The sequence below is a fragment of the Podarcis vaucheri genome, assembly GCF_965113315.1.
Source record: "Podarcis vaucheri genome assembly, chromosome: 3".
Taxonomy (NCBI): Eukaryota; Metazoa; Chordata; class Lepidosauria; order Squamata; family Lacertidae; genus Podarcis; species Podarcis vaucheri.
The window spans coordinates 96877625-96902114 of NC_138761.1; the positions used below are offsets into that span (position 1 = coordinate 96877625).

Sequence of the window (24490 nt, forward strand, 5' to 3'; positions counted from 1 at the left end):
TTGCTTTATTGTGTATTTAGTTATGGATGTTTACATATATTAATGTCGGTGCAACTAGTTTTATTCTTTCTAAACTTGCATAGAAGCTTATTTCGGTATATAAATAAAAACATAATATCAAGTCTATTTTAGAAAGTTTCTGCTCTAAAAGGTACTGAATAAACCACCCACGTATTTTGAAAACATTGATAATTCATATTTCATTTGCAAAGGAGTGTCACTTTGCTCACCCAATGCAATCTCTTTTAGAACATTTTTAATTGCCTATAGAAAACTCAAACAAACTGATGACTTAAAAACATCTCTTAAAAGCACTTTTGAATATCACTAATGCAAATTTTGAAACGTGCAAAAAAACTCATTTTAAGGATTGACTTTAAGATAAAAAATATATATGTGAAAAATGATAAATATGTCAGAGTTGGCCCCCACTCTAAAATGGGTTAAATGAACAAAAAGCCGTATTGAATACAAACCTACTCCAATTTTGAGATGATTTCATATGAGCGCAGAATTGTGTAACACATGAATTAAGGAACAAGTGCTGTTAAAGAAACGAGGACAAATCTAAGTAATAATTTAGCTCTCTGAGGCATTGTACGTAAGTTTACTTTCATCAGCAAGTGTTTGATTCCAGTTCTAGGAATTTTTCTATATGTAGTTTAAAGATCTGTTGATAGATTTGGCAGTTATTTTCTAGTTTTGATAAATAGTAATAGCTCAGATTGTTACGATTAGTTAAGCCTGGCTGTTCTGAGAAAACAGCATTAAGGATTTCTGTACGTAGCAAAATATATTGACTTATTTGAGGTTTCCTTTTGGCTAAACATCTTTCAGATCTAAAGTATAATATCTCTCTCTCTCTCTCTCTCTCTCTCTCTCTCTCTCTCTCTCTCTTTCTCTCTCCTCCCCCCACATGTGTGTGTAAATTCTGTTTCAAATAGATATAAAATTCTGATAGTTTAGACTCTTGTATTTCACATGACCTTAAAGTGTCAGATATGAAAATTAAAAGTCATAATGGATTGACATTTTGGAGGGAGCACAAGTCTTGTGACTTGAGTGACTGAATTTTCTTTTGGATGGTTTCCTGGCCAAGTTATTTCTTGTCACTGTTGTTTACTTCTTAGATCCATTACAGCAATGTAATATTTTGCTGTAGGCCCTTCCTTGCTTTCCCTGAAGGAGGAAGTTAGGGGTATTTATTTACAGGCTCATAACATGCATAAAGATTTTGGGATCGGGATAACACAGATTGAAAACAATTTGGAAAAACTTCATTTATCATGACTTGGGAAAAACGGCTTCTGTATCCATTGTCTTCATCCCTAAAATACTGTTCTTATTCATAACACTATCCTTGAAAATAGAAAGCTCTAAACTCACTGAAATACAGAAAAGGATCATGAAATTCATGAGCTCCAAACGAACCTAGTGGAGCATCTAATGAAAATCTATATCACAGGGTAAACAATGGAAGACTGGGGGTACCCAATAAAATAAGATACAATCAAGCTTCAGAACTGTGATAGATTCTGAAGTGGTTTGAAGATAATGATAATACACTATGAAAGATTGAACAGGAATTTCATAAGAAACAACTATGGTTTAAACCAAAGAATAAACATGATTGCACTTTTGCCTTGTTTGCAGAAGTTAACTCCCAAGTTAACTCCAGAAATTACCCTCGTTATTAAAAAGTGAATGTAGCAAACTAATATAATAGACCGTTGATCTCTCTGTCTGGAAAAATCTATAGACAGAATTCAACATAGCGCTAAGTGAGTTATGCACAATGGGAATGAGGTCCACTCATGGAGTAGGACTTCCCTCCTCTCCCCCACTCAATCCTGTTCTGCACCCTTTTTGAGAAGTTCTTATTACAAACTGATATAAGGTAAAGGTACCCCTGCCTGTACGGGCCAGTCGTGACCGACTCTGGGGTTGCGCGCCCAAACTGATATAAAAGAAAACAATTTTTTAAAAAAACTGCTTAATTCTCTCCCAGATGCAAGCATTATATAAGAGAAAATGGGAACGGAACGTAATGAAATCCAACACTACAGTGTCAGAAGTAGTATGGGGTTGGGTGTTTAAAAAAACACCCCAATAACATTATTGAATGTTAATCTGAAATGAAATTTATTTAAGGCAACACTTCAATGTTATCGCCTACTTATGGGCTGAGAGTAAAATACACAGGCAAATACTACTACTACTACTACTACTGGAGATGTAAAAGCTAAGGCAGATTCTGCGCACATTTTCTGAAACTGCATAAAACCCTTTATTGCGTTTTGCATATAATACAGGAAATGACAGAAATCCAAAAACGATTCTTCTTGCTCTGATCTGAAGTTATTAATGCTGATCTCGAATTGGTAGCAAGTAGCAACCCTGTTTAGCTCAGCAATGGAAAAATAAAGATGCTCCAAAAATCATAGGAAAACGTGGGAGAATGTTGCGATGATAAAGCTAACATACAGCAGGAATGCTATGAATTATAATTATCAAAACAAACCTTGTTCATTCAGCTTTGGGGATGGAAGTACCTCCTTATAACTCATTTACACTAATTTAAAAATTTATCATCATGTAAATTTTCGACCTTTCCCCTCATCCCTCTGCTACTTTTATTTTATTACATTCTTCTTTTACTTAATATTAGTAGATTGTAATATTTAAAATTTCTTTTCTCTTTCCTGGTTTTCAAATGAAAGCCACTTGATAAATTAACCGTGGATTGCTGAAAACTGCTTAACCTTCCAGAATTAAAACTTTATAGCTGATCAGAGAAAAGAACCTTGAGAAACAGATGTTTGGTAACTCCATAAATAACAAAATTCATGCAATTTGAAAGCTGCAATCCTATACTGTACTCACTTATCTGAGAGCAGGGCTGGCCTACTAGCAGCAGGACCCTCTGAGTCAGCAAATCCCAATGTCCATCTTTCTCTCTCCCCCCCCCTTTGTTACTGAGGTAGATCTACCCTCACTCCTTCTTATCTGGTGGGGAGGGAGACGCTGTTTTGAGGCCCCCCTCTGTTGCCACATGTCTTCAGCCAGTTGCCTGAGAGTCAGTCCAATTGAACTCGGCAGGGCTTACATCTCAGTGCACATAATGTACAGTTTCAGTGCACATAAACTAACAGGAAGTCATTGCAAGTACATACCCCTCTTTTACCAGCACAACACTGCATTTTTATACATAGCACTAATGCTTTAGAAGCTCTACTTCTTTTAAAATGACTCCTGCACTTCAGTAGCATGCCTCTACAAACCTGTTCACAGCAGGTTTTATTCTTAGAACGGTGTAATTTTCACTTTTCAAGTCTTGGTACGAGATCAGATTAGATGGCATTGAATAGCAAGTTTTGGTTACTCCTTTCTCTCTTTTTACTTGATTCCTAATATACTAATCTTCTTAGATTACATGCAGCTCGACTGTTTAGTATACAATTGTTATTGCGTGCTGAATTTTCCTTTTAACGCCCCCCCCCTTTGGCTTCATTGTGTGAGACGGTATTAGTCTCATAAACTTGGATCCCCTTCAGATATTTATTTGCCTATTTACCATGTATTAACAACAAAAACAAAAACAAAACAAAACAAAACCAGGCACATTTGTATATGCCTTGGTAGGGAGAGAACTTTTCAAAAATATTGGCACTATATTTTAAGATACCCTGACACTTGAAAACCAGCTTGCGAGGAAGAACTGAATCTGTTTCATGGGGATGGTATGTACATGTGGGCAATCTAGTCCAATTTTGTCCAGTTCGTGCCCTGAGGCATCATCCTGCTTGGACAAGCCAGCATCTGCCTAACACATGAATGCTCCCTCTGCCAACTCTGTCCTACAATGATGAAAGAGCAGGAACAAATATTTTAAAACCTGCTTCTTTAGTTGTAGCGCCGCAACTGTTCTGATTTGCTTGTGTCTGGATATTTATATCCTGCTCTTCTTCTGTGTGGACGCGGGTGGTGCTGTGGTCTAAACCACTGTGCCTAGGGCTTGCCGATCGGAAGGTTGGCAGTTCAAATCCCCGCGACGGGGTGAGCTCCCGTTGTTCGGTCCCAGCTCCTGCCAACCTAACAGTTCGAAAGCACGCCAAAAAGTGCAAGTAGATAAATAGGTACCGCTCTGACGGGAAGGTAAACGCCGTTTCCGTGTGCGGCTCTGTTTTCGCCAGAAGCGGCTTAGTCATGCTGGCCACATGACCTGGAAAAACTGTCTGCGGACAAACGTCGGCTCCCTTGCCAGTAAAGCGAGATGAGCGCCGCAACCCCAGAGTCGTTCGCGACTGGACTTTACAGTCAGGGGTCCTTTACTTTTACCTTTACTTCTTCTGTGCAGAAGGTAACTAGAGCAGCTAGCAAAATGGAAACAACAAACAATAGCAACACATGCAATCCCGAGTAAAATATCAGAAATATGGGGAAGGGATGTAGCTCAGTGGTCAAGTGGGTGCTTTTATGAGCAGGAGATTCCAGGTTTGGTCCTTGGTATCTCTCAGGAAGGGATGGCAATGCCCTCTGCCTGAAATCCCGGGTAGGCGATACTGTGCTAGATGGAGCAATGGTTTGCCTGGGTGTTAACGCGGCTCCTTTTGAGAGCTATGCAGTAGTGCTTAAAAGCACAACTTTTAAAAGGGCCAAAACCCCACTGAATGAATAAGTGTCACATTCCAATCTCATAACATCACTAAGTTAAAACTGGGCATGTGGGGAAAGCATCCCTGTACACAGACCATCCAATCTCAGTTGCGGATTTGCGCTTCTCTGCAAGAAAATTTGTTGCTTCCAGAAATTCTGAAGAGGCTAGTGCCTACAATGGAAGAGTTGGTTCACTCCAGTAAGCCTCAAGCAGGGGTACCAACTTGAATAAAATACTGGGGTGGGGGGCGGCCAGGTAAGCCCCGTCCTGCATGATCAATCACGTGACATGGCACACGCACACCATTTGAATGGCAACTGGGGCGGGCATCCCCCTCAAATATTTTATTGGGGGAGGCAAAGGAACCTCGGCCCCCAGGAGTTGGCTCCTAAAGTCTGGAGCATTTAGATGAAAAAGCAACCTTACTATGTATATGGTTCAGTCCACGGCTGGTTGATAGCATCTCTAACGAGGAAGTGCTCATTACCTGTTGGAAGTGTTTTCCCAAGGGATCCCAGTTTCTACTAGGAAATAAGTCAGGCCGTGTTTAGGCTCTAATGTTTGTTTTTATTCTTTCGGGCAAGCAAAGGCAATACTGTAAGAGTTTAGTCGACCCTTCCCCCCCCCCCCGCCAAAAAGATAAGGTACCTTCTATACTGTAAGATGGCATCGCTTGTAAGTTTTGTTTTTGAAAGATGCTCACAAAAGTTTTACATCTTGCATGTTTCAGACAGCTGTGGCGCAGAAACTCATAGTGTGCGGACTATCCTTGTTGTTTCATATGACTGTTAGCAAAACTTTGCCTGTAGAGTACAACATCGATGAACATTTCCAAGCAACGGCTTCGCTGCCTACAAGGGTTATCTACTTGTACCTGTCTCTTATGGCTGCCAGACCTAAATACTATTTTGCGTGGACGTTGGGTAAGTAGACTTTTTTAAAAAAGAATGTTCTTGCGCCAAGCTGTGTCACGTTGTATAGCTTGCAGAACATATTTGAGACACTGCCCTCCTGTGGATGGTGAAAGAACTATGGATTCTTTTGCAAGGCAATAGGAGGACCTTATTTAACAATATTTCTGTAGTGCTTAGATTGAAATACAGTGGTACCTTGGGTTAAGAACTTAAATTCGTTCCGGAGGTCCGTTCTTAACCTGAAACTGTTCTTAACCTGAAGCACCACTTTAGCTCATGGGGCCTCCCGCTGCCCCTGCACCGCCGGAACACAATTTCTGTTCTCATCCTGAAGCAAAGTTTTTAACCCGAGGTACTATTTCTAGGTTAGCGGAGTCTGTAACCTGAAGCGTATGTAACCCGAGGTACCACTGTAAATCTGAAAGAGGTTTAGAAAAGTAAAAATAATAAATAAAAAGGCATTCAGATATAAAACTGGGCTTTCATAAGAAGCAATAAATGAAATTATTTGCTAGCTGTTAGCAATTTATTTCAACTGGATTGCAGCTTAAAAATGTTGCATGTCAGCTATAAAGTTGGGGGGTGATGTAGGAAACATTATTTTAAAGACAGAGAGGAGTGTGATTTCTTTGATTCTCTTAATTTATTATAACACATATTATGAGGCTGTCTTTTGAGAACCAATGATTCTGTTCATTTGTGCTGAAATAGAGACAGTGGTTTCCTCTTCTGCTCCAGAAGTTAAATTATTTAACCCATTCATTTTAGGATTGCTTTTGCCAAGTGCAGTTCATTGTGAATGATCCCTAGGCTTTGCATGTGTATGTGTGCACCTGCGCCTGCATTTAAGCTTTAAATGCAAGCGACACAGACTGTGCTTTCTGCATTTCATTACCACTTACCCCCACTGTTCACAGTAGCTTCCCCTCTACATCCACGTGGGTGTAATCCTGCCAGCTAAAAAAAGCCACTTTATGCATCCAATGAAGTGTACTCTGCTCTCTTGTCCATAAAAGCTTAGGCTATAATAAATGTGTTAAGTCTTTAAGGTGCCATGAGACTCTGTGTTGTGTTTTACTTCACCCAAGCATTTTTCATCCTTAGAATAATTTACTTATTTTGGTACCTGCATTTCACAATAAATGGTCATTATCTTTATACAGCTCTTTTAAAAACAGGTGTGTGCATCTCTCTGTGTGTGCTGAAAGCAGTAATTAAAAGCAGTTGATTTCAAAACAGCAACATTCCCCCCCCAGATTAGCTGTACAGTGGTACCTCGGGTTAAGTACTTAATTCGTTCCGGAGGTCCATTCTTAACCTGAAACTGTTCTTAACCTGAAGCACCACTTTAGCTAATGGGGACTCCTGCTGCTGCTGTGCTGCCGGAGCACGATTTCTGTTCTCATCCTGAAGCAAAGTTCTTAACCCGAGGTACTATTTCTGGGTTAGTCTGTAACCTGAAGCGTATGTAACCCAAGGTACCACTGTACCTTCATATCAGCCAGCAAGGCAAGTTTTATGTTAACTTTGCATTTAGTCATTTAGAATATAGCAATAGATTATCTGTAATTCTGAAGGAAAAGTTTTATTTATGCTAATGAGGGAGGACAAGAGAGTCTTATTTGCTTTTGATAGTGATGTATATTATGACAAGAGAGCCAGTCAGGGTCAGAAGCATCACAAAGTTTTATAGCTGTGATTGATGGCAAATAGTATTGTTAAGGGAGCTGTTGTCACTACAGTTGTAGAAAGTATACCACATTTCTGGTGGCTGAAGATGTCAAGTGACACATTTTTCTTTCCTTTAGGTGTTTGTATTGAGGAATAGTTCATTTTTGTTTGGCTATTAAGGAAAAAGAAATAAGGAAGGTTTTCTCTCGTTTCCATTGCATATGAAGCACATGATTAAGATTTTAGTGTGACTACAAAAGCACAATACACTTATAACATTAAATTATCACCAAAGCCCACATTATACCAATAAGTCCATACTTTATTAGTTAGGCGTGTGCATGAAATGAGAGCAGTAATGCAGTTTTCTCAGGCTTCAGACTGGCAGAGAATTTTTTTTATTACCTTTTCCCTTCTCATTTGACTGAAACTTCTTTTATTGCAACTTTGAAAAGTGTTTTAGATGTCTTGCATCATCTATCTGGTCAAACCAGCCTCGTCGGGGACTTGGCTTTTCATTGAAAATTGTGACCGATGTTACAAAAGCTTCTAAGCAGACATTTCAAACCTAAAACGCGAAAGAAGCCGAAATGTAAATCTCATTTTATATGATTTTTAAGCTTCTTGCAAATTATTCCCTTCTTTCTTTGCAGCAGATGCAATTAATAATGCAGCTGGGTTTGGATTTAGAGGATATGATAAAAATGGACTCTCGCACTGGGATTCAATTTCAAATCTAAGAATTCTTCATATAGAGGTTGGTATATGGATCTTCCGAAAATGTTAATGGAAAATGTTGAAAGTTGGATTTGTATCGGGCCTTTTCTGGTATAACTTTAGTAATGAGATACATATAACGTGAGACGGGAATGGAAGAATTCCAGTTGCCACTAGTGCATTAAAATCAATTATGGAAACTAGCATTCAGGTTGCTAAAATGAACAGCTTTGTCACATTCCTCCTGTTGGGTTACTAGCCATCTTCCTCCCGCTGTCTCCTTCTTATGTTCCATTTCCTCTACTGGAAATGAGGACTTGCATTCTCCCTTTATGAAAAGAGAAGAAGCCGAATCGCCTCCATGTGAAGAAAAGGCGTATTGCTTATGTAGAGGAAGTCTTCCCATTCTACGTAGTAGATGGTGCCGGACCACTGCTTTGAATGGAGCACATCAAAGAGAAGGAAACAAGTGATGGGACTTCTGCCACTTTTTAGGTGCCTGTGTATAGTGAACAGTTCAGCCCCGGCCAACATTTCCAGGTTTTCAATTTAGAATCCTCATTTCTTCACTTACAGAATTCTGTTTCTTGAACAGAATTTTGTTGTAGAGAGTCAGGGCTGAAAGAAGAGAATTTTTTTAATTTTGGGGGGCCAGCTATACTCGTTTGGCTCCCTCTGAAATGGCAGGACCCCGAGCCACTTTCTTGAGTTAAGCTCTTGGAGGATAACAGTTGCTGCAGTATCCAGCAGTTTCTAACCTCAGACAAAAGTGACATAAGGAATATCCACTGCTGATCATGCCTAAATTGTGTGTGTGTGTGTGTGTGTGTGTGTGTGTGTGACACTTACAAAACTCTTTTAAACTCTTGTTTGTCCAGTGGCACTATAAGAGAGGCATAGCCTAAATATACTTAGACCAAACCTTGAGACAAACCCTTCCACATCCTTCGGCACTTGCTATAGGGGTGTCTGTGTTTGTTGAGAAAGGGGAAGCGGCACACTTGGCAATCCATCCCCACTGTGAGTCATGAAATGCTCCTGGTATAATGAGCGCACCTTCAACAGTGTAGCCTCTTCATCGCTGTTTGCGTATGGTGCAGCCAGTCGGTGTAGCATGCGACACGTCTAGGTGATTGTCAGCCACAACATTCCGAAATGCAGCCAAGATGGCTCAAAGTAGATTATACTTTTGTCCCCACCCCTGAAAGAAACCTTTTTCATTTGCCCATCAGTACATATTGCATAATACATACCTCCTCCTCCTCCTCCTCCTTCTTCTTCTGCGATCACTCGTAGCTGAGTAAGGTTGTAACTAATACATATCAATACTTCAAAAGGGACGCGGGTGGCACTGTGGTCTACACCACTGAGCCTCTTGGGCTTGCCAATCAGAAGGTCAGCACTTCGAATCTCCACAACGGGATGAGCTCTGTCCCAGCTCCTGCCCACATAGCAGTTCGAAAGCATGCCAGTGCAAGTAGATAAATAGGTACTGCTGCGGCAGGAAGGTGAACTGTGTTTCCATGCACTCTGGTAATTTCCGTCACAGTGTCCCATTGCACCAGAAGCGGTTTAGTCATGCTGGCCACATGACCTGGAAAGCTGTCTGTGGACAAACACTGGCTCCCTTGGCCTGAAAGCGAGATGAGTGCTGCAACCCCATAATCGCCTTTGACTGGACTTAACCATCCAGGGGTTCTTTACCTTTTTACTTTACCTTATTTCATAATAATATGATCTCTTTTAAACCCTAAGTAATGACATAATGATTACCTCTGCTTTACAGAAATACAATAACGGTGTGTTAATTTTACAGTTCTCAACAAGTTTCAAGATGTTTCTTGATAACTGGAATATCCAGACAGCTCTTTGGTTGAAAAGGTACTATCTGTTATCTATTTTTCTTTTCTTACAAGCCTGTTGTAAAAAGAGTCATGTTATGCCATTCCTAAGATGCCAAAAGCACCAGACACATTGTTTACTGGCCTTGGCGAATGCAGGAGAAAATGGGTGGCCTTTGACTAAAACCTTGTCTCCTAAGATAAGCGGTCATTTTATCAGATGATTTGTGTGTTCATTGGGGGCTGGGACTCAGTGAACAGAGTCCCTTCTAAGTTTGAAACTGCCAATGATAAATACATTAAGTTATTTCTGCTAGGCTTTTTTTTTTTCCTGAGCTTCAGTTTCTCCTGTTCTTAATAAATGTATTTTTCCTTGGATTTTTAGAGTATGTTATGAACGGGCCTCCTTCAGTCCAACAATACAAACCTTTATCTTGTCAGCCATTTGGCATGGGGTATATCCAGGATATTATTTAACATTCTTAACAGGAGTACTAATGACAATGGCAGCACGAACTGTAAGTACCGCTGCCTCTCTGCTCTTGCCAAAGAACTGTGCGGATTCAATGCGGCTCTTAACGTTTACATTCAAAACCTTAAATTTGTAGGAGGGAGGAAAATATCTGCTTTTTAAAAAAAGGCATTTTGTAGTCCACTTGCATATTTTTGACTGAATTAACCAACCAAAGCACCAGTGTCTGAGTAATATAAGTGAATAATTGTGTGGTGCTTCTTCAAACTTGAAGTGGCAGAACATGGAAATTATTACTCTGTTTCCATCATTGTAGAGGAAAAGCATCAATGAATATGACTAATTCAGGATGACCTTGAGCCTCTTTGGTAGTTGCCAAATGGTTGCCTCACCTTGTTTAATGGTAGAACAGTCACTGGGAGTAATGTTTGGAACAATTGATTTGACAAAGGTCAGCTAGAATGTATGTCTTTATCAGCAACTGCGCATGACATTGATGCATTTAATGCATTCAACATCTAGTCAACCCCTCTGCTGGGAGATGGTGGTAATCAGGATTGGAACCCTGGCAGACAGGAAAGGGACATTTAACCCTTTCTGTTTGATGTATTACAGTATTTTAATATTTTTTGGGAAGCCGCCCAGAGTGGCTAGGGAAGCCCAGCCAGATGGGCGGGGTATAAATAATAAATTATTATTATTATTATTATTATTATTATTATTATTATTCTCCCCACAAACTGTGACCCCAAGCTACTGCTTCTCCATGAAGAGAACACATTTAAAATAACATCCAGTGGGCAGTCTTGTCAGGATTGGTTTGGGGGATATAATTAGTCCTGAAAGGACTAGGGAATAGGAGCTTTGGGAAACTGGCAATAAAACTACCAGAGGGTTGCCAAGTCATAAGCAATCACAGTGGGTCACTTAATAAGAACAGCTCTTCCATAAATTAAAAACATCCAGAGTCAAAGCCAGAGATGCCTGTGTAAAGCTGGGAGCATAGTGCAGGAAGATGGGAAACTGAGGAGGTGGTAGGTGAAGAAATTTGAATGTCTGTTCCCAGCAAGAGACAGTAACAAGCAGACAAATGCACTGTTTTTATCTGTTCCAGAAAGAGGCCAAGAACTGATTTGGAAACTTATTACAGCCAGCTAGGGGTAGGGTGGTGGCACTCACCTGACGTCTGGCCCCCCATGTCACTTACTGCATATTGGGATAAAGGGGAGGAGGGGTGAGGTCAGTGCTGTGAAACACGTCTGCAGCAGTGCTGGATTGACTTCACTGGTGCATTTGCATGGCCACGCCCTCTGCTTTCATCCTCTCCATCCTCACATGCTGGTTGACTGGAGGTCAAGCGAGCACCGCCGTCCCACCCTGCCATTGGCGGCTAGAGCAGAAAACCTAGAAGATTCTTGGTTTGCGGGTCACTTCGCAGCCATTCGTCACATCTTATATGATTCAATCTTAATAAAAATTGAAGGATTTTACTAGAACGCAAACAATAATATTAGAAAACGGGAAGACAACAAAATCAATGTAATGTCATTTTAATACAGATACAGTGGTACCTTGGTTTGCAACCGTTTCGGATTACAACCATTTTGGATTACAACCATGTCAAACCCGGAAGTGTGTGTCCCCCCTTTTTTTATTACAACCCCCCTTTTTTTGGGAGGCCCCATTGGTGAAAGCGTGCCTTGGGTTACAACCTGTTTTGGTTTACAACCGGACCTTTGGAATGGATTATGGTTGTAAACAAAGGTACCACTGTATATATATTTTAATTTTAAAAAATCACCTGGCAGGGGCCACGCTACAACTCTCAATGTTATGAAAACACTTATTGGATCAATAGGTAATCAAGATCGACACTGTAGGCTTTCTGTATTTTGGCTGCATCTAGATGTAGTTTCTTGTAACTTCTGATGACTACCTATTCTGTGATGACAATCCTGGTTCTCCTACTAATTATTTCCCCTCTTTTTTTGGTTTAGATTAGAAAGAACATTAGGCACTACTTTATTGACTCCCCAGCCATTAAATTATGTTATGATATCATGACATGGATGATGACTCAAGTAGCAATAAGTTACACGGTGGTCCCATTTGTACTTCTCTCCGTAAAACCATCATACCTGTTTTACAGGTGAGTTGACACTTTGTGTTTTTAAAAAAGATTTAAACGGCAAGTGTAATTATTCAGGGGTTCTCTCCCCCCCCCGAAAGCTGAACAAGTAGTAATCTAGTCTTCAACTCCATTTGCAGAGAATTTCATGTTATATTTGATTCTTGGTGGAGGGATTGGGCAGATGGGCGAGGGAAGCTTATGGAGTTAAAGTAGAAAATCTGAACCCAGGTGTGTTGAACAAGAAGCACCCAGTGGCCATCATCCACTTTTTTTGGACAAGTTTCTTAAGAAGGTGATGGTCATCCAGGTACCATCACATGCTTGGAAGAATTATCTGGACCCATTCCAGTTGGATTCCAGGCCTGGGTATAGCACTCAAACTGCCTTGGTCGCCCTGTACCAGTGAGCTTTGTTGGAAGAGGGACAAAGGAACTGCAGTCTTGTTTGTTGCCCTCCAGCTCTCAGAAGCTTTCCATACTGTTGACCATGGTACCCTCCTGCAGTGGCTCTGGGAGATGGGGGACACTGTGATTTCGCTGCTGCCTCAGAGGCTGATTTTGGAGAGTAGCAATGGAGGGATATTGCCGGGCACCTTAGGAGCTAACTTGCAGAGTTTCCCAAGGGTTCATCTTGTTCCCCAAGCTTTTTGACAGCTATATAGGACAGAACATTGGGGAAGTGTAATGAATCGATGGAGGTTCTGAGTGTGGGAGGTTCTCAGTCCAGGAAGATGGGGGGCTGCCAGTTCTGGATGGGGTTGCATTCCCCTAGAAGGAACAGATGCTTAGCTTAGAATAATCCTTGATCCTTCTATGCTGCTTGAGGTCTTGGTGCTTAGTATAGCAGGCCTTCTGACAAGCAGGTCAGTGTTTATAGCTTTGTCACAAAACACTCCCGAGTTCAATTTGCCTTAATATGGTTTCCTCCCCTTTTTATTTGCTTAGTTCCTGTTACTTCTGCCTCCACATAGCCTGCATTTTAGTACTGTTGATATCTCCATTGAAAAGAACTCAAAAAGGAAATAAAGAGCAAGAAAGCATCCAGCCCTCTTGGTCCAAAAAGCAGGGTCAACGAGGAGGAGGAAGAGATGATGAAGAAGAGAAAAGCATCATGGGACATAACAGTTACTCCACAGCAAATAGTTTCAATCAGAAAAGAGAAATCACCTGCAGAAATACAACACTGAAGCAATGATTAGGAGATGCTATGATGGATATATTTTATATTTCGAAACCCGTTTATAGCACCTTTTAAAAGGGGTTGTTGCATTTGTCTGGAAAAGATGGGTTAGTAAGGAAAGAATGCTATATATCCCTAGGGAATATTGAATACACTAGTAAGAATGGAAACAAAGCAAATTAACCTCTCCCGTGCCATGTTCCTGTGGATCACGCCTTATGTGAAAATATTACCATTATTTCAATGGGCACTCAGGACTTGCAGCATATGTCCATTGGGTCATAGGTGTGCCCCTTTGCTGAATGTATGTTGCGCATCTCAAGGCACTTATGGGGATGGTGGGTCATTGTGTCAATTCAGAGTAACAGAAGGAAAATATCTTTAACAAGCAAACACCTTGCCTTAAACCCTCTAGCTACTGAAATAATGTTTCTAAGTGGTATTTTCATAATATGTGGGAAGCATAGTTCAAATATGGGGTTTTTTTGGGGGGAAACAGAGAAATGGAAGTAGAAAATTATAGCGTCTGATAAGAAGGAATTGCAATAAGCATCTCAGTATTTGGAGGGTTTTCTTAGTATATCAAATTCATGCAGTTCAGGACTGCAAACATTGCCAATGCAGAAGAGGTTCACTTGATCAACACTCATTATAAGAACTCTTGGCAAATTTCTTTTTTAAAATCAAAATTCACCCTTCTCAGGGTGAAATGCTCTAGTTTTATGGGTTCTTTTCTTTTTTGCTCTATCAGTATATATGAGTTTTGCAACTAGATACAAAATGGCAGCCATAATAAGACACTCACAGAGTTTCTGTTAAAGCCACAACTTTCCAGTAAAACTCATCCTTTTTTGTCATGTAGAAATAAGAGTGACCTTAAGATAAAGTCACTTGGAAATTTTTGTCAGAGATGTAAAAAAATAATTAAAAAAATAGTGTGAGAAAGTGCTTATGATATAAGTATAGCCAGATTATATTATGGTTATAATTCAGTTTATATTAAACAAAGAGTGAAATTGTTAAATAGGTATTGTCTAGCTCATCTTTGACATTATATATCCTGTAACACTGGAGAACCTGTGATTTAGGAAATCCCTAAACCAGGGTTTCATTCATGGAGGGTCATACTGTACTTTTTGATAAAATATTCCCAACTGTTCTGTTCTCTAACAATTTTCTTTTGAAACTATATCAAAGGAGTTGATAAATATTAATCACTTTCTGGTGAACATTAACAACTGCTAAAGAATTGAAGTACTAAAGGGCTATAATTTTTATTTTTCTTCTTTGCATACCATTTTCTTCGTCTTTAGCAAACGGGAACCATTTTAACATTTAAAATGTAAAGGAAGTGCCACAGCAAAAGTAATGAAAATCAGAACTGAATTGTTTCTAAAACAATTTTATTTCCAATAATATTGTATCTCAGTAATGGGAACCTGTGGCCCTTCAGATCTTGTCGGACTACAACTCCCATCAGCTATTTGCTATGCTGGCTGGGACAGGTGATATATGCGGTCCTCTAGATGTTGTTGGACTCCCAAGTTCCTCATCCCTCCCCTAATACAGTATATAGCAGCTGACTGAATATTTTAAGTGAGCATAGCTCTTTGCTGTTAGGGATGTAGAAAACAAATGCATTTTCCACATGTAGAAATCTCAAAGCATCTTAATCCGCACAGATTCATGTTAAAATCAAGAGTAAGAAATAGGATATATTTCTTGTTTAGACTGTTCCACTTCTTTTCATGGTCTGCCTCCATGATATCCCGGGATAGTTAGAGACAGTTGCATTCTGTCTAAGGAAACTGCAAACTAGCGCATGTTGTTGATCTCATTGTTAGAACGGAAACGCAGAATGGAATATGTATTTGAAGATCAGGGATTTCACACTGACTTGTGTCATGGGAATGAATATTAGCATTAGAATAAATAAACTTGTAATATCTTTGGAAATTGTGCTAACACACAGCATTATTCCATTATCATTGTACTAAAGAAATGCGTAGGGAGAAGTTGCAAGGGAAGAGTTCCATATATTGCTGATGGGAGTTCAACACAAGAGAGGTGGCTTTTTGTATTTCTGAGTGTGTGCACATACCACAGGATCTCTGTCAGGGGAGGTAGGGTAATCTTGTAACAGGAGGCTGGAAATTGTTCCCCCATCCCCAATATTGTCCATAGAATCATAGAATTGTCGAGTTGAAGGGGACTCCAAAGGCCATCTAGTCCAACCCACTGCAACCCATTGATCTCAAGTGTGGCCATCCAACCTCTGCTTAAAAACCTCCAGGGAAGGAGAGTCCACCACCTCTGGTGGGAGTCTGTTCCACTGTCAAACAACTCTTGCTGTCGGAAAATTATTCCTGATGTTTAGTCGGAATCTCCTTTCTTTTAACTTGAAGCCATTGGTTCAGGTCCTAGCCTCCAGAGTAGGAGAAATCAGGCTTGCTCCATCTTCCATGTGACAGCCCTTTAAATATTTGATATCTCCTCTCAATCTCCTCTTATCCAGGCTCAACATATGCCCAACACCCTCAACCGTTCTTCATAAGACTTGGTTTCCAGACCCTTGATCTTCTTGGTTACCCTCCTATGCACAAATTCCAGTTTGTCATTATCCTTCTTAAATTGTGGCACCCAGAACTGGGCACAGGTGTGGTCTATCCAAGGCAGAATTGAGTGGTACTATTACTTCCCTTGATCTGGACACTGTATTTCTGTTGGTACCGCCTAGAATATCATTAGCCTTTTTTTTTTGCTGCTGCACCACACTGTTGACTCAAGTGGAATGATTTATTTTTTTCCAACAAATGGTAGCCGTTTACTTAAATGGGGGAAAATAAAGGGATGTATTCTTAAAAGCAGTAGGAGTTGACCCTCACCTTACTCTGGCTAACCTCAGACTTTGAGTTGGGGGCAAGCGTATTCACCAGCTGTGTCCAAAATGGCAGCCCATTCTTCCCTCCTAGTTTTCAGTGGGAACCCAGCTTAGTCCATCTTGCTTAGTCCATTCTGACTCCTGTTTCTATACATTAAGCTAAAGGTGAGTCTAGTTTAAAGGTTGGGGGTTAACCTAACTTTCCCACAAACACATACACATTGAGAAGCCAGCGTGGTGTAGTGGTTAGGGTGTTTGACTAGGACCTGGGAGAAAATTCGAATTCCCACTTAGCCATGAAGTTCATTCAGTGATCTTGGGCCAGTCACCCTCTCTTAGACTAACCTAACCTACCTCACAGAGTTGTTGTGATGATGATAATATGGAGAGGGGGAGAGCCATGTATGCCACTTTGAGCTACTTGGAGGAAAGGTGGTTTTTTTTTTAAAAAAAAAGCAGCATAAATAAATAAAGTAGGTAGCCTAATCCCGCCCATAGCAATAGCAGTGGCCTCAGTTGGAACTAGAATAGTGAATGGGCGCAGGATCAAAGGTTCTCCTATCCATATCTTACTCATCTGTCCACCTGCTTTTCCAAACCAACTCTGACTCCAAGGCCCTGAGAAGGAAGTATGGAATGTATTCCACCCACACCAAGCCAAAAGTTGCACTGAGGATAGACGGAAGTGGGAAGGATTAATTCCTTAAAATCCAGTTGTCTTCTCCACTGCCTATTAACATAATACTGTGATGCTATTTGGATTATTGCATGAATATTATAATTGCATAATATCTACATTGATAGACACTTGCAAATAATATATTTTTGACATCATACATTTGCAAACCTGAATATAAAGTTCTGTCCTGTGATGCAAAAAGAGAAAGGAAAAAGGTTTAGTGCTTACGACTACTCATATGCACACATACCTAGAAGTAATCTTATTGAATGCAGTGGGATTCCAACATGCATTGAGTTGCACACTGAATCCACAATTGATTCTCTGCTTCGTTATATCTAGTCCTATACTAGATTGAAAATCCAGCTCAAGATAAGCAATTAATTGTATGACTAGTTCTTCCAACTGTAAACAAAATACATGCTTAGATGCACATGAATTAGGCTTCATTATAGCCGCAGTTGGTTCAAACTAACAGTGCAAACTAACCGATACATATCTACTCAAAAGTAAGTCGTTGAGTTTAATGGATTATTCCCACATAGGCAGTAAAGGATTATAGCCTTATTCTCAATCAAAGTAATGAGATTAAAGTTAATCAGGACTTGTGGTTTACTTTGTTGCACTCATTTCGGTGAGAAACACTCTTTTCGCCCGCTGGATTGGAACCAGGAATTAGAAAAAACAACAACACCATTTGTCTAATTCTAAGTGAGTTGATATTTTCAAATAGTGATTTCAGCCAGAGGAGATCACTGCAAAATCTTAGTATTCCAAATCAGCCTTTAACTTCTAATTGCCATTCCATAAATTAAGTTAGGATTCATCTGAATCTAATTTATACATGTCTCCATTGGCTAAACATAACTTACTATTATTGCCTGCCTTCTTTTTATATAAAGTGCATTTACAAATTTGCATTCTGAAGTCAATTCGGACTGCTTGCAATTTAACATGAACCTGACTTGTCCTAACAGCTACCTGTGACTCTTAAACATTTCCATATATTCTTAAAGGAATATACTGACACAACAGCTCCATATTCAGCAGAGTTTTAGCTTTAAAGGTAGGATATCTTAAAAGCCTTGGCATCCAATTGAAATTTGGCACTTGTAAGTTGTTTAAGGGGTAACTGTCACTTTTGCAAAGGATATTTTGCTTTTGATGATGCATTTTGTAGTACATTGTTTTGAGAAACGTCGCATTTGAACGTTGCTCTTTAAAGAAATGTTGTCAAGAGACCAGAATCCAATCACCCAATCAGTTCCATTAATAATAAAATGGTTAGACTAGGATCCAAAGCGCCACATGCTGTCTCTTCCTACTGTTGGGCCTTGTACCCCTCCCCAAAAATACAATCTTAAAAGTTGGGGACACCTGAAAAAAGCATAGGAACCTAGTAGGCTGCCTTGTATCAGTACTATTTGACCATCAATCTTAGTATCATCTACTGTGACTAGTAGCAACTTGCAAGGGGGTTCGGTAGAGATCCTCCACATGTCCTTTGCAAGATCCTTTTAATGGGATTAACCCTGGAGTTTTCCAAATGCAAATCAGTGAGGTATGGTTCCTCATTCAGTTTGGCACAAAGAGCTGTAGTGCCATGGGGGAAATCTGAACACCACCCCCTACAGGACACGCAGATCAGTGCTTTTCTGTATGGGGTGCCTGGACCTGGCCTCATCTTTTAAGGTGCCACCAAACGCTAATGTAGACTGGAGTCCTGGAGTCCTTTCCTAATTACTCTTGCATAAGTGCCATTGAAGTCCGTAGGACTACCCATGCATAGCAGGTGCCAGGACCGCCTATGTTGTATGGCCGAAGCTCTCATCTCTTGGATGTCGTCAGGCTGTGTGACATTGAAGTGGACTTTGGCTTTTGTCAGCTGGAGCTAACAATATTGGGATGGTGGTAGACTGTTGCCCCACCTTGGCAAGAGCAGTAGCTACATAGTTCCATCCTTCTACAGATAGGTAGCTGTGTTGGTCTGCCATAGTCAAAATAAAAAAATTCCTTCCAGTAGCACCTTAAAGACCAACTAAGTTAGTTCTTGGTATGAGCTTTCGTGTGCATGCACACTTCTTCAGATACTTCAGGTATCTGAAGAAGTGTGCATGTACACGAAAGCTCATACCAAGAACTAACTTAGTTGGTCTTTAAGGTGCTACTGGAAGGAATTTTTTTATTTAGTTCCATCCTTCGTTAGATGACTGGCCTCAAAGGTTTCTAAGCCGTTGTCTTAAAAGTTGAGCCATTTCCCATGCTATTAATTGGTTCTGGTAGGTTTTTGCTCTCGTTCCTGCTAAGGTTTTAGGAAACTGCGTGTGGTCTCAAGGCTCACACTTTGAAGCCTGGCATTAAGCAAACACACACACTTCAGATTTAATATTTGCAGTTTCTTGCTCTGTTGTTTTTATTTTGCATGACGTTCACTACAAATATTCATTCAGCCACTGATGTCTACTATATCTGGGCAGCCTGCTTTGTGAGCAACAATAGAGTATTGGAAGCCTTTTGCAAAGTAAGAAGTTGGTTGCTCTCAGACGAGTGGCTGTTTTCTGAAACAGTGGGCTGCATCCAATCTTTGCCTGAGCAGATTTCTCATGGTGCAGTGGGACTTTCTTGCGCCCATCTTCCCACAGAATCCCGAGAATTCTCTCTGGAGGATGAGGGGACCCTCTGGAAAGGCCTGAGATGGGATGGGATGTGAAGTTGCAGTGGAATGTTGAATTTTGTGCAAGCTGCCTCCCAATTTTAGGCAGCCCCTCTCCTCTTGCTAGATCTCAGGCCTTGTCTGAGGGCCCATCTCCACAGAAGAGGCTTTTCAGAGGGGGCTGTGGTGGATTGGAAAGGACGGGAAAGTACTGCTGCACAAGCACATTTCCACTTGTGCAACTTTCCGTACCACTCGCTGATACTCTAACCCTAGTATGTGACTTTGATCCTGGACCCACTTGAAAATACTGGAAGCTCTCTTTCTACCCTTTTATTCAGCCCATCTGTCCTGCCCGTCTGGGGGAAAAAACTGCTGTTACTTTTGGCATTTACTCAGGTGAGCCTCTTTGGCTTCATCGTCTGGTTCGCTGTTGCTACAAGACACGTCGGGCTCATTTGGGCTCTTGTATTCCCACTTAACATGCGAGATGTGCTGCCTCCACCCGTAGATGACTCAGAACTTCGGTTAGCTGTGCATATCAGCACTTAGACCAGAAAAGGTTTTATAAAAGGAGCATTTGCCTACACTTTTTGTTGTCGTCGTTGCCTTGAATGTATTTTGTCAGGTTCTTAACGTTTGATGACGGTCTCATTTCATACCTTTGTTTTCAATGTTCATTGATTTTGACTCTCTTTGAAGTCTTTGGATGTGTCTTACAGTGGCAAAAATGTCATGCAAATACAGTAGTATGTAGAGAGTTATTCTTGAAACAGACCTCAAGCGGATGCTAGCTCAGAGAGAAATTTCTATATGTGTATTGAAAGGAAACTAGCACCCCGATTCATGATAATTAAAATAATATAAAATTATTCAATATAGGAATATAAATATGAAATTTAGCTATTTCTTACCTGGCCACATATTGAAGGGGTCTATTCTTAGCTCAATGCAGAGATAGTTATGCTCCCTCCCTCCTCAGATAATCTGCTTTTTGAGATGAGAATATGCTTCAAAAGTGGATAGTTGCAGTATTTCCTCGATTTGCCTTCCCCGATTCAAAATATAAAGGCATTGCCCATGAGTTTCATTTTTATTATTCCAATATATATATATAAATATATTTTTTAAAAATTGTTATTTTTCAACAGATCCATAAAATTAGGTCTTGGTGTATGGTAATTTAAAATACCACTGTGTTAGTTTACACTGTGATGTGATATTTTAATAATTACTTATTTCTAGTTTTGTCTCAAGAGATGCTACGTACAAGTAGCAGACTGCTATGTTTTAAAAGGTGTTTTTAACTTGCCTATAAATGTTTTTCTAATTTGTGTCTTTAAAATCTGATTAAACAGTAGTTTAAAAAAAGAGAGGCCTGGAATTGTTTTTCTCCATCTGTTTGGTGCTGTTTAACTTACACAATGTGATGCATTTAAAAACAACTACTGGTAGCTGTTTTATCCCTTCACTTGATGAGAGGAGTCACCGCAAAAAGACGCAAACAACCCCAACTTCCACAGCAGACCTACAATTCACTAACTGAACACTGTGCAATGTGTTTTGAAACATATCATGAGCAATGTGGCTTTATAAATGAAATCTGGAGATTTAATAGAATCTGGTCTATCTGGAGCCTGTTCAGACATTACTTTTTATAAATGCAAGTGAAGTTATCTTACTCCCTTATCTGCAAATAGGAGAAACGATGTTATGAAAACTGGTAGCATATGAGTCTGCCAGCTCTTTCGTCCAGATTATCCTTTTTTTTAGTGGTTATCTCTTTCCATGCGTTTGGAAACATTGCTTTCTGTAGCACAAATACAGATGCACAGTAGATTTGGTTTTTGAGGAAACACTGTCTCTAAATCCAGCTGATTGCATGTAATGGGACTTTGAGACTACAAAAAACCAGACTCTGACCAAAATTTTACTCCGTGGTGAGAGAGACTCCATTTCTGATACTAGTGGTCTGAATATTTTTTTTAACGAGGCTAACAACCCTGCACTTGCATGTCCAAAACTCGAGCCCGTTCTGATCCAGAATCGAAAGAAATGGGATTAAAAGACAGGCTATCTATGTCTGTTGCAGACTTCCAGAGAAGTTGTTTGATTGGAGTTGCACTAGGGGGCACTGTTGACCTTAGCAGAATGCAGGGCAGGAGCAGTGGGCAGAAGCAACCTCTTAAGAAGAATCACTGAAATGGAAAATTACTTTGGAAATTGTGAGATGTGGGGATAAGGGTCAAAGACACGTCTCTCAAGAAGCAGCAGACAACCAAGCTGCAAAACAATACAATTAAAAACACACACCATGTAAGTACTTTGGGAGGAATTCAGCATCACACACTTCCAGTTGTTCCATTAAAACAGGCATTTCTGTTTGCCTGGGGGAATGATTCCCCTCTGCCTGCCAGGTGGTTTTCTGGGGATTCTCCAGACCCTTCCCCACCCCGAGGAGAAAAAGTCCCGCTGTGCAACTTCCTAGTACTTCCCAGCAGCCTTCCTCCCTTCCCTCTTCCTTCCGACAGCTTGGGGGAGGTTCCTGCCCCCAGGAAGCAGCCCGGGACGCAATGGCGCATCACCTGCCCCAAGCCGCCTCAAGCTGTCAAAATGAAGGGGTGAAGGGCGCTAGCAAGGCGGCGCAGCTCCGCCCCTTCCCCCGACGGCTCGGGAGTCGCAGGCAGGCGGCGCGCCAAGTGTCACCCCCCTCCGTAATGACACCCAGGGTGGGCCACCCCCACCGCCCCGCCTTCCTCCACTCCTGCACCCAATGTGGCTGATATCGGGAGAGGTACTGTTTTAGGTGGGACGCGGATGGCGCTGTGGGTTAAACCACAGAGCCTAGGACTTGCCGATCAGAAGGTCAGCGGTTTGAATCCCCGCGATGGGGTGAGCTCCCGTTGCTCGGTCCCTGCTCCTGCCAACCTAGCAGTTCGAAAGCACCTCAAAGTGCAAGTAGATAAATAGGTACCACTCCGGCGGGAAGGTAAACGGTGTTACCGTGTGCTGCTCTGGTTTGCCAGAAGCGGCTTCGTCATGCTGGTCACATGACCCGGACGCTGTACGCCGGCTCCCTCGGCCAATAAAGCGAGATGAGCGCCGCAACCCCAGAGTCGTCCGGAACTGGACCTAATGGGTCCCTTTACCTTTACCTATTGTTTATGGTGCTATCCTCTTTTCCAAGCTACTTAAAGTATATGAAAGTGTTGGGAGCCATCACCCTGGGATTTTTGTTATGGATTCCTCTCTTGCCATTAAACATGATAAAAGAAAGAAAAAGTGTATGCTTTTTAGATATATGAGCGATTTCTTTTAACATTCAAACTGGAACCTTCATCTGTTTCCTGTGCTCTAGTTCCATTCCTGACAAAGTAAGACTGCAGTCTGCAAAAACACTTGTTCTGAAAAACCAAGTTAGTATTTTAAAGCACTGATAAAATCCAGTCTGTCTTTGTTAAACAAACAAGAGGCTAACCATAGCCCTGAACCTCTAATGAAAGGTGGGAAAGGAAAATTTGAAACAATGCAGTGTTTTCACAAAACACGGCACTCCAGAAATTTCACTGCAAAAGAAACTGTCTTATATTAAGTCACACCACTAGCCCATCTAACTGATTATTGATACTGACAGGCAGCAGCCAGGAATTGAACCTGGAGCTTTGTGCCTGCAAAGCAGGTTACCCACTACGAAGCTATAGCCTTCCCCGTAAGTCCCAACACATCTTCCTCGAGGTTTGCCAAACAGAACTACAAAACAAGAAACTAAGAACAAGGTCGCACGTTACAAAATGAGACTGTAGTGCTTGCTTCTCAGTTGTCATAGAAACCTAGCAGTTCTCCCAGTAATTTGGGACTGAAAATGCTTGGAGAGTAACAACTGGCCTACTTGACTTTTTCATATTGGGATTAGAGCAAATGGCAGAAAGTTTTAATAGCTGGCATGATTGTTCTCTGAAGCCAGTGCTTTTGCCTTCACAAATTATGTACACAGAAGCAGCATGATATCTGGAGGGAGTTCATTGGGCCAAGGAATACAGTATGAGGACCGCCTGGATTTTCAGTGGAAAACGAACCAGATGCTAATTCTGTGTGGTTCCAGCAGAGCCCTGTCAGACTCTGTTTGTAGTTTACTTTGCTTAGCTTAAACGAAGGATGAGGATTTGTGGCCCTTGGGTAAACACTACAACATTCATTATGCCTGACCACTGACAGCGTGACCTGGGACTGATTGGAGTTGTAGTCCAGCAATATCTGGAGGACCACAGGTTCCCCCACTTCTGGTGTATGGGGAGCTTGGAGCTACACATTAGTGATATTTACTTGTCCTTTGTCTACACCTGTGTGGTGTAGTGGTTAAGAGCGGTGGACTCGTAATCTGGGGGACCGGGGTCGCGTCTCCGCTCCTCCACATGCAGCTGCTGGGTGACCTTGGGCCAGTCACACTTCTCTGAAGTCTCTCAGCCCCACTCACCTCCCAGAGTGTTTGTTGTGGGGGAGGAAGGGAAGGGAGAATGTTAGCCGCTTTGAGACTCCTTCGGGTAGTGATAAAGCGGGATATCAAATCCAAACTCTTCTTCTTCTTCTTCTTTTGTTGTGGACCAAAAGGAGAAAAAAAAAGAGCTGCGTAAGCAATGCTGAGAGAAACTAGGCACAGAAGGGCTTAATGAAGGAAGTGGTTCTTATCCCCCCCCA

General features: G+C 41.1%; 1 protein-coding gene across 2 annotated transcripts in view; it reads left to right on the forward strand.

Annotated features, from left to right (window-relative positions):
• MBOAT2 (membrane bound glycerophospholipid O-acyltransferase 2) overlaps positions 1 to 16415 on the forward strand; it is a 74104-nt gene extending 57689 nt beyond the window's left edge. For both annotated transcript variants that reach the window (XM_082215567.1, XM_082215568.1), the window contains exons 8-13: positions 5388 to 5580; positions 7896 to 7999; positions 9776 to 9840; positions 10186 to 10318; positions 12270 to 12421; positions 13348 to 16415. In XM_082215567.1, the coding sequence (XP_082071693.1) occupies positions 5388 to 5580; positions 7896 to 7999; positions 9776 to 9840; positions 10186 to 10318; positions 12270 to 12421; positions 13348 to 13597 (897 nt within the window). In that variant the 3' untranslated portion in view covers positions 13598 to 16415. The remainder of the gene's footprint in view (positions 1 to 5387; positions 5581 to 7895; positions 8000 to 9775; positions 9841 to 10185; positions 10319 to 12269; positions 12422 to 13347) is intronic.
• The last annotated feature ends 8075 nt before the right edge of the window (positions 16416 to 24490 follow it).